At 46.5% G+C, this 10,000-nt stretch overlaps 1 protein-coding gene across 7 annotated transcripts in view; it reads right to left on the bottom strand.

The window, feature by feature from the left end:
* Positions 1 to 236: 236 nt before the first annotated feature.
* The window catches only part of actn1 (actinin, alpha 1), a 29,897-nt gene continuing 20,133 nt past the window's right edge, over positions 237 to 10,000 (bottom strand). For 3 of the 7 annotated variants that reach the window (XM_053679283.1, XM_053679282.1, XM_053679287.1), the window contains 5 exons: positions 9,820 to 9,966; positions 6,602 to 6,682; positions 6,250 to 6,315; positions 5,413 to 5,571; positions 237 to 1,400 (listed from right to left, as the gene is read on the bottom strand). In XM_053679283.1, coding sequence (XP_053535258.1) covers positions 1,242 to 1,400; positions 5,413 to 5,571; positions 6,250 to 6,315; positions 6,602 to 6,682; positions 9,820 to 9,966 — 612 coding nt within the window. In that variant the 3' untranslated portion in view covers positions 237 to 1,241. The other 4 variants (XM_053679286.1, XM_053679285.1, XM_053679284.1 and 1 more) reach the window with 3 other exon arrangements.

Genomic DNA, 10,000 nt, shown 5'->3' with positions numbered 1-10,000 from the left:
TTTCATTTCTCACTGAGAATGAAAAGCAGCACATAGGAACATTATAATCAGTAATAATATTATCTCTCTAAGCAGTGTGATGATTTATTATAACCCCGAAGATTAATAACGTGTGACTAGGGTGTGACACAATTCTCTTAAATTGTCATTTTAAATATTTAAATAAACATTCACAAAGCACCTCTCTCACACTCACACACACAAAGCACTAAAGGACTCAATAAACAACACTGCCATTTTTTTCCTTTTACAATTTATTTAAACTTTTTATTTAAGCCAGGTGAAGAAAAATACTTTTTTTGGTTCTGTATAATAAAATATGTTAAAATTTGTTATGAAGAGAAAAGAACAATATGAAGTAAAAACAGAAGATATTTTCACTCACTCCCCTTGTGTACAAAAGCTGGGGAAGATTTTTCATGTTGCAGAAGCAGAAACAGGGCAGAACAGGAAGTGGGTTTGGAAGGCGGGGTATAAACTGACGTAGAAAATCTGAGCGAGCGTCACAGAGCCATGCTGAGACATGCCCACTCGCTGATCTGAGATCACTACACTACAAGTGCACTATATGCTCAGTGAGAGTTCAGCTATTCACCTGTAGTCATATGCACTCGCAGTAGACGTGCCCTACGTAGGGAATGAAATAATGACTACACCCTAGGTAGTGCACTATAGATCCAGCAGGGATTTGGGATTCAGCTCTCTTTATAGACTATCCATGATGACTCTGTAGTGCACTACACATCCTGCTCCCTGTATAAGTGTCCGACTTCGCTCCCAGTTTGACATGTAGTGCACTAAATGAGTCATTTGGTGCACTAGGGAGTCATTTACTACTCTGCTCCCTTGCTCCCTGTACAAGTGTGCTACGTAGGGTATGAAAATTTGACATTATGTAGTGCACTAAAGTCCAACAACACGCTCAACTCCCTGCTCTCAGTGGAAGCGCTCCCTATTGCACTTCTAATGCACTATCTAGTGTGTAGGCACCGTTATTCCTCGGGGTCTGAATAATAAGTGCCTGTGTAGTGCACTCAACGTCCCTTTCTACTCCTCCTACTAGTGCACTACGCAGACTGTGAACGAACAGCATGGACACTCGGGCCTGATCTCAGATCAGCACAGTGAGCTCAGCAGCTACAGAGCAGGAGCCGAGTGTGTGTGTGTGTGTGTGTGTGTGTGTGTGTGTGTGTGTCTGTGTGAGTGATGAACAGAAGGCAGGTTGACCCCAGGTGAGGAGGTCAGAGGTCGCTCTCTCCATACAGTGCGGTGGAGAAGGACATGTAGTCGAGGGCCCCGGGCACGGCGTCGCTCCCTCTGTAGGGCGCCATGCGGGAGATACAGTACTCCGCCTGATCGGGGGGCAGCTCGCGCCTCAACTCCTCCACCAGGATGTAGTTCTACACACACACACGCACGCGCACACACACGCACGCACACACAGAAATATCCATTGGGGTGAAAAGTTAAAACCACAATATCAACTGTTAATGTATGCTTTATAACACTGATTATTCTTCTCTTATTATTATTATTATTATACTGCTGTGTAGTGTTGGGTAGTACAGTACAGTGTAGTGTAGTGTAGTGGTATGTAGTACAGTGTAGTGTAGTGGTGTGTAGTACAGTGTAGTGTAGTGGTGTGTAGTGTAGTGGTGTGTAGTACAGTGTAGTGGTGTGTAGTATAGTGTAGTGTAGTGTAGTGGTGTGTAGTACAGTGTAGTGTAGTACAGTGTAGTGTAGTGGTATGTAGTACAGTGTAGTGTAGTGGTATGTAGTACAGTGTAGTGTAGTGGTATGTAGTACAGTGTAGTGTAGTGGTGTGTAGTACAGTGTAGTGTAGTGGTGTGTAGTGTAGTGGTGTGTAGTACAGTGTAGTGTAGTGTAGTGGTGTGTAGTGTAGTGGTGTGTAGTATAGTGTAGTGTAGTGTAGTGGTGTGTAGTGTAGTGGTGTGTAGTGTAGTGGTGTGTAGTACAGTGTAGTGTAGTGGTGTGTAGTACAGTGTAGTGTAGTGTAGTGGTATGTAGTACAGTGTAGTGTAGTGGTATGTAGTACAGTGTAGTGTTGTGTAGTGGTATGTAGTGTAGTGGTGTGTAGTACAGTGTAGTGTAGTGGTGTGGTGTGTAGTACAGTGTAGTGTTGTGTAGTGGTATGTAGTAGTGTAGTGTAGTACAGTGTAGTGTAGTGGTATGTAGTACAGTGTAGTGTAGTGGTATGTAGTACAGTGTAGTGTAGTGGTATGTAGTACAGTGTAGTGTAGTGGTGTGTAGTACAGTGTAGTGTAGTGGTGTGTAGTGTAGTGGTGTGTAGTACAGTGTAGTGTAGTGTAGTGGTGTGTAGTGTAGTGGTGTGTAGTGTAGTGGTGTGTAGTATAGTGTAGTGTAGTGTAGTGGTGTGTAGTACAGTGTAGTGTAGTGTAGTGGTGTGTAGTATAGTGTAGTGTAGTGTAGTGGTGTGTAGTGTAGTGGTGTGTAGTACAGTGTAGTGTAGTGTAGTGGTGTGTAGTATAGTGTAGTGTAGTGTAGTGTAGTGTAGTGGTGTGTAGTATAGTGTAGTGTAGTGTAGTGGTGTGTAGTGTAGTGGTGTGTAGTACAGTGTAGTGTAGTGTAGTGTAGTGGTGTGTAGTATAGTGTAGTGTAGTGTAGTGGTGTGTAGTGTAGTGGTGTGTAGTACAGTGTAGTGTAGTGGTGTGTAGTGTAGTGGTGTGTAGTATAGTGTAGTGTAGTGTAGTGGTGTGTAGTGTAGTGTAGTGGTGTGTAGTGTAGTGTAGTGTAGTGTAGTGGTGTGTAGTATAGTGTAGTGTAGTGGTGTGTAGTGTAGTGGTGTGTAGTGTAGTGGTGTGTAGTATAGTGTAGTGTAGTGTAGTGGTGTGTAGTACAGTGTAGTGTAGTGGTGTGTAGTGTAGTGGTGTGTAGTACAGTGTAGTGTAGTGGTGTGTAGTATAGTGTAGTGTTGTGTAGTGGTATGTAGTACAGTGTAGTGTAGTACAGTGTAGTGTAGTGGTGTGTAGTGTAGTGGTGTGTAGTATAGTGTAGTGTAGTACAGTGTAGTGTAGTGGTGTGTAGTACAGTGTAGTGTAGTGGTGTGTAGTGTAGTGGTGTGTAGTACAGTGTAGTGGTGTGGTGTGTAGTACAGTGTAGTGTTGTGTAGTGGTATGTAGTAGTGTAGTGTAGTACAGTGTAGTGTAGTGGTATGTAGTACAGTGTAGTGTAGTGGTATGTAGTACAGTGTAGTGTAGTGGTATGTAGTACAGTGTAGTGTAGTGGTGTGTAGTACAGTGTAGTGTAGTGGTGTGTAGTGTAGTGGTGTGTAGTACAGTGTAGTGTAGTGTAGTGGTGTGTAGTGTAGTGGTGTGTAGTACAGTGTAGTGTAGTGTAGTGGTGTGTAGTGTAGTGGTGTGTAGTATAGTGTAGTGTAGTGTAGTGTAGTGGTGTGTAGTATAGTGTAGTGTAGTGTAGTGGTGTGTAGTGTAGTGGTGTGTAGTACAGTGTAGTGTAGTGGTGTGTAGTGTAGTGGTGTGTAGTATAGTGTAGTGTAGTGTAGTGGTGTGTAGTGTAGTGTAGTGGTGTGTAGTGTAGTGTAGTGTAGTGTAGTGGTGTGTAGTATAGTGTAGTGTAGTGGTGTGTAGTGTAGTGGTGTGTAGTGTAGTGGTGTGTAGTATAGTGTAGTGTAGTGTAGTGGTGTGTAGTACAGTGTAGTGTAGTGGTGTGTAGTGTAGTGGTGTGTAGTACAGTGTAGTGTAGTGGTGTGTAGTATAGTGTAGTGTTGTGTAGTGGTATGTAGTACAGTGTAGTGTAGTACAGTGTAGTGTAGTGGTGTGTAGTGTAGTGGTGTGTAGTATAGTGTAGTGTAGTACAGTGTAGTGTAGTGGTGTGTAGTACAGTGTAGTGTAGTGGTGTGTAGTGTAGTGGTGTGTAGTGTAGTGGTGTGTAGTATAGTGTAGTGTAGTGTAGTGGTATGTAGTACAGTGTAGTGTAGTGGTGTGTAGTACAGTAGTGTAGTGGTGTGTAGTGTAGTGGTGTGTAGTATAGTGTAGTGTTGTGTAGTGGTATGTAGTACAGTGTAGTGTAGTGGTGTGTAGTACAGTGTAGTGTTGTGTAGTGGTATGTAGTGTAGTGGTGTGTAGTACAGTGTAGTGTAGTGGTGTGGTGTGTAGTACAGTGTAGTGTTGTGTAGTGGTATGTAGTAGTGTAGTGTAGTACAGTGTAGTGTAGTGGTGTGTAGTACAGTGTAGTGTAGTGGTGTGTAGTGTAGTGGTGTGTAGTACAGTGTAGTGTAGTGGTGTGTAGTATAGTGTAGTGTAGTGGTGTGTAGTGTAGTGGTGTGTAGTGTAGTGGTGTGTAGTATAGTGTAGTGTAGTGTAGTGGTATGTAGTACAGTGTAGTGTAGTGGTGTGTAGTACAGTAGTGTAGTGGTGTGTAGTGTAGTGGTGTGTAGTATAGTGTAGTGTTGTGTAGTGGTATGTAGTACAGTGTAGTGTAGTGGTGTGTAGTATAGTGTAGTGTTGTGTAGTGGTATGTAGTACAGTGTAGTGTAGTACAGTGTAGTGTAGTGGTGTGTAGTGTAGTGGTGTGTAGTATAGTGTAGTGTAGTACAGTGTAGTGTAGTGGTGTGTAGTACAGTGTAGTGTAGTGGTGTGTAGTGTAGTGGTGTGTAGTACAGTGTAGTGTAGTGGTGTGTAGTATAGTGTAGTGTAGTGTAGTGGTATGTAGTACAGTGTAGTGTAGTGGTGTGTAGTACAGTAGTGTAGTGGTGTGTAGTGTAGTGGTGTGTAGTATAGTGTAGTGTTGTGTAGTGGTATGTAGTACAGTGTAGTGTAGTGGTGTGTAGTACAGTGTAGTGTTGTGTAGTGGTATGTAGTGTAGTGGTGTGTAGTACAGTGTAGTGTAGTGGTGTGGTGTGTAGTACAGTGTAGTGTTGTGTAGTGGTATGTAGTAGTGTAGTGTAGTACAGTGTAGTGTAGTGGTGTGTAGTACAGTGTAGTGTAGTGGTGTGTAGTGTAGTGGTGTGTAGTACAGTGTAGTGTAGTGGTGTGTAGTATAGTGTAGTGTAGTGTAGTGGTATGTAGTACAGTGTAGTGTAGTGGTGTGTAGTACAGTAGTGTAGTGGTGTGTAGTGTAGTGGTGTGTAGTATAGTGTAGTGTTGTGTAGTGGTATGTAGTACAGTGTAGTGTAGTGGTGTGTAGTATAGTGTAGTGTTGTGTAGTGGTATGTAGTACAGTGTAGTGTAGTGGTGTGTAGTATAGTGTAGTGTTGTGTAGTGGTATGTAGTACAGTGTAGTGTAGTGTAGTGGTATGTAGTGTAGTGGTGTGTAGTACAGTGTAGTGTAGTGGTGTGGTGTGTAGTACAGTGTAGTGTTGTGTAATGGTGTGTAGTACAGTGTAGTGTAGTATAGTGTTGTGTTGTGTACCTTGTCTCCAGCCAGAACCTTAAAGGAGGCCATGACCTGATCCGCTGTGTCCGTATCTGCTGTTTCTCGGGACATGAAGTCAATGAAAGCCTGAAAGGTCACGACCCCGAGTCTGTTTGGATCCACAATACTCATGATGCGGGCAAACTCCGCCTCACCCTACACAACACATTACACAACACATTACTTTATATTATATTATATATATATATATATATATATATATATATATATATATATATATATATATATATATATATATAACATTACATTACATTACACACTCTATATGATCCATGTACAAATATGAAGTACACGGTGTTGCTTTACTCCAGACGGAGTGGATCAGTGGACACGTGGTCCGTGTGTAACGTTAGCTTCTGTACTTGTGCAGTGAAATTAGCGCACCATGCTAAACCAGAGGCTATAAGACTACATTACTCATTAGCTACAATAGCTTGTTAGCACCAGTGAAAGCTAAAGAAGGAGACACACCTCAGCAGATTGACTACATCTGGAGTGAAGGGACACTGTGGAGGTTTCATTATTGGCTGCTGTGACGATGTTGTGTCCTGGTTTTTAAATGCTAATAAAGCTATTGTGTACTGAATTAATTAAAACAGAATAGATTAGCAATGGTACTAAAATATATACTATAGCACATCTCAGGGCTAAACAATAAAATACTAATGACAAGAAACAGTGTTATACGAAACTATGTAAAATAAGCTATTAAATAATAATAATAATAATAATAATAATAATAATAATAATAATAATAGATATAAAGTGTAGGCGGTTGTCAGTCTGTGGCTCTGATACGATGCTCTGCGTTACCATATTATAACCCATGGAGATGAGACAGGTGCGGAAATCCTCTCCATCCATCAAGCCTGTTCTCTTCTACAGGAGCCCGCGAGGGACAAAAAGAGCCAGGAAGAGGAAGGAAGGAAGAGGAGGAAGCAAGAGGAGGAAGAAGGTCAGGAATTTGAAATCATTTCAGGATTTTCCACACAGAGAGAGAGAGAGAGAGAGAGAGAGAGAGAGAGAGAGAGAGAGAGAGAGAGAGAACATCAGAGAGAAACGGAAAGGTACAGAAACAGAGAGAAAGAGAGAAGATACAAAAAAAAGAAGAGGCGGAAGGTTAATCCCAAGATTCCGGAGTGTGTGCAGGTGTGTGTGTATGTACCTGAGTGTCGTTTCCGATATCGAAGCCCAGACTGATGAGACACGCTCTGAACTCCTCAGCGCCCAGAGTGCCTGAGTGATCCTGAGGTCAGTGGTCAGGGGTCAAAGGTCACAGGCCAGGTCATGCAGTGCACGTGCGAACACACACAGAACGCACAGGCAGGTGGGAGGGAGGGGAGGGGCATGCGTTAATTAGGGAGGGATTGTGTGTGTGTGTGTGGGGGGGGGGGCAGGAAATGGAAGTGATGGTGATGGTGGTTGGTCCATGCATGGAAGACATATAGAAAGAAAAACAAAGAGAGAAGAAAAAGTGCACAAACATTAGGATGGACTGGTGTGGACACACTGTGCTTGCCTGTGCTGTGACTGAAGAGTTTATTATGGGGTGTGTTAAAGAGCTGTGTCACACTGTTGTGCTCACCTTTACCTGTACATAACAATTCAAATTTTTAGACAAAGGAATTTAATTGTTTGAAAAAATGTGCTTGTTTAATCTGTGTTAATTATGTATGTGCTGTAGGTATCTGAGATTAACTGTGCTGTAGGTATCGGTGATTAACTGTGCTGTAGGCATCGGTGATTAACTGTGCTGTAGGCATCGGTGATTAACTGTGCTGTAGGCATCGGTGATTAACTGTGCTGTAGGCATCGGTGATTAACTGTGCTGTAGGCATCGGTGATTAACTGTGCTGTAGGTATCTGAGATTAACTGTGCTGTAGGTATCGGTGATTAACTGTGCTGTAGGCATCGGTGATTAACTGTGCTGTAGGTATCTGAGATTAACTGTGCTGTAGGTATCTGAGATTAACTGTGCTGTAGGTATCGGTGATTAACTGTGCTGTAGGTATCTGAGATTAACTGTGCTGTAGGTATCGGTGATTAACTGTGCTGTAGGTATCGGTGATTAACTGTGCTGTAGGTATCTGAGATTAACTGTGCTGTAGGCATCGGTGATTAACTGTGCTGTAGGTATCTGAGATTAACTGTGCTGTAGGTATCGGTGATTAACTGTGCTGTAGGCATCGGTGATTAACTGTGCTGTAGGTATCGGTGATTAACTGTGCTGTAGGTATCGGTGATTAACTGTGCTGTAGGTATCTGAGATTAACTGTGCTGTAGGTATCTGAGATTAACTGTGCTGTAGGTATCGGTGATTAACTGTGCTGTAGGCATCTGAGATTAACTGTGCTGTAGGCATCGGTGATTAACTGTGCTGTAGGCATCGGTGATTAACTGTGCTGTAGGTATCTGTGATTAACTGTGCTGTAGGTATCGGTGATTAACTGTGCTGTAGGTATCGGTGATTAACTGTGCTGTAGGTATCTGAGATTAACTGTGCTGATTGGTTAATTGCAGCATGATGGAAGTCAGATGGTTGGGTCTGGGGCGGAGTTAATCATATCCTACACAAAACTAGAACATCTCCATTCTAATTTCATCAACACTTCTCTCTCTCTCTCTCTCTCACACACACACACACACACACACAGTAGTAGCAGTCTCTGTTATTCACAATTCCATAGTGACAAACTTGACAAAGACACTTACAGACCATCACTAATTAAATTAATGACTTTTCTTTGTTCTGATTTGATGTGTAATATTTAATCCGAGTGGTGGAGTGGTGGAGGAGGAGTGGTGGGGGAGTGGTGGTGGGGGAGTGGTGGGGGAGGAATGGTGGGGGAGTGGTGGGGGAGTGGTGGAGGAGGAGTGGCGGTGGGGGAGTGGTGGAGGAGGAGTGGTGGGGGAGTGGTGGAGGAGGAGTGGTGGGGGAGTGGCGGTGGGGGAGTGGCGGCGGAGTGGTGGAGGAGGAGTGGCGGGGGAGTGGTGGGGGAGGAATGGTGGAGGAGGAGTGGTGGGGGAGTGGCGGTGGGGGAGTGGTGGAGGAGGAGTGGTGGGGGAGTGGCGGTGGGGGAGTGGCGGCGGAGTGGTGGAGGAGGAGTGGTGGAGGAGGAGTGGGGGGGGAGTGGTGGGGGGGGGAGTGGTGGAGGAGGAGTGGTGGGGGAGTGGTGGTGAGGGAGTGGTGGGGGAGGGGTGGAGGAGGAGTGGTGGAGGAGGAGTGGTGGGGGAGTGGTGGGGGGGGAGTGGTGGTGGAGGAGGAGTGGTGGGGGAGTGGTGGTGAGGGAGTGGTGGGGGAGGAGTGGTGGAGGAGGAGTGGTGGGGGAGGAGTGGTGGAGGAGGGGTGGTGGGGGAGGGGTGGGGGAGGAGTGGTGGGGGAGGGGTGGTGGGGGAGTGGTGGAGGAGGGGTGGTGGGGGAGGGGTGGTGGGGGAGGGGTGGTGGGGGAGTGGTGGTGGAGGAGGGGTGGTGGGGGAGTGGTGGGGGAGGAGTGGTGGGGGAGGGGCGGTGGGGGAGTGGTGGGGGAGGGGTGGTGGGGGAGGAGTGGTGGGGGAGTGGCGGTGGGGGAGTGGTGGAGGAGGAGTGGTGGGGGAGGAGTGGTGGAGGAGGAGTGGTGGAGGAGGGGTGGTGGGGGAGGGGTGGTGGGGGAGTGGTGGGGGAGGAGTGGTGGGGGAGGGGCGGTGGGGGAGTGGTGGGGGAGGGGTGGTGGGGGAGGAGTGGTGGGGGAGTGGCGGTGGGGGAGTGGTGGAGGAGGAGTGGTGGGGGAGGAGTGGTGGAGGAGGAGTGGTGGAGGAGGAGTGGTGGAGGAGGAGTGGTGGGGGAGTGGTGGAGGAGGAGTGGTGGGGGAGGAGTGGTGGAGGAGGGGTGGTGGGGGAGTGGTGGTGGGGGAGTGGTGGGGGAGGAGTGGTGGGGGAGTGGTGGAGGAGGAGTGGTGGGGGAGGAGTGGTGGAGGAGGAGTGGTGGAGGAGGAGTGGTGGGGGAGTGGTGGAGGAGTGGTGGGGGAGGAGTGGTGGGGGAGTGGTGGAGGAGGAGTGGTGGGGGAGGAGTGGTGGGGGAGTGGTGGAGGAGGAGTGGTGGGGGAGTGGTGGGGGAGGAGTGGTGGGGGAGTGGTGGAGGAGGAGTGGTGGGGGAGGGGTGGTGGAGGAGGAGTGGCGGTGGGGGAGTGGCGGTGGGGGAGTGGCGGTGGTGTGTAACCCGTGTAGAACTGTGTTTAACAACACAACTGCAACATGAATTCAAAAAGTATCCAAAATAATATATCCACATTTCATGATAACTCCGTGATTTGAAAACTGACTGAAGAGATTAAAGTAAATCTAGTTCTGTGTGTGTGTTTGTATGTGTGTGTGTGTGTGTGTGTGTGTGTGTGTGTGTAACTGACCCGGTCAAAGTGGTTAAACGAGGCTCTGAATTCGCTGAGCTGCTCCTGACTGATGCCTTTAGCATCACGAGTAAGAATCTGGTTCTCGATTTCGTTGATGGTGCGAGCGATGGTGGTGAGGAGCTGCTCCCATCCCACACGGATGTGCTGTAACACACACACTTGTATTTGGACTAGTTTA

Source organism: Ictalurus punctatus, unplaced genomic scaffold (assembly GCF_001660625.3).
Source record: "Ictalurus punctatus breed USDA103 unplaced genomic scaffold, Coco_2.0 tig00006670, whole genome shotgun sequence".
NCBI classification, from domain to species: domain Eukaryota; kingdom Metazoa; phylum Chordata; class Actinopteri; order Siluriformes; family Ictaluridae; genus Ictalurus; species Ictalurus punctatus.
This window is presented reverse-complemented; position numbering and strand designations above follow the sequence as displayed.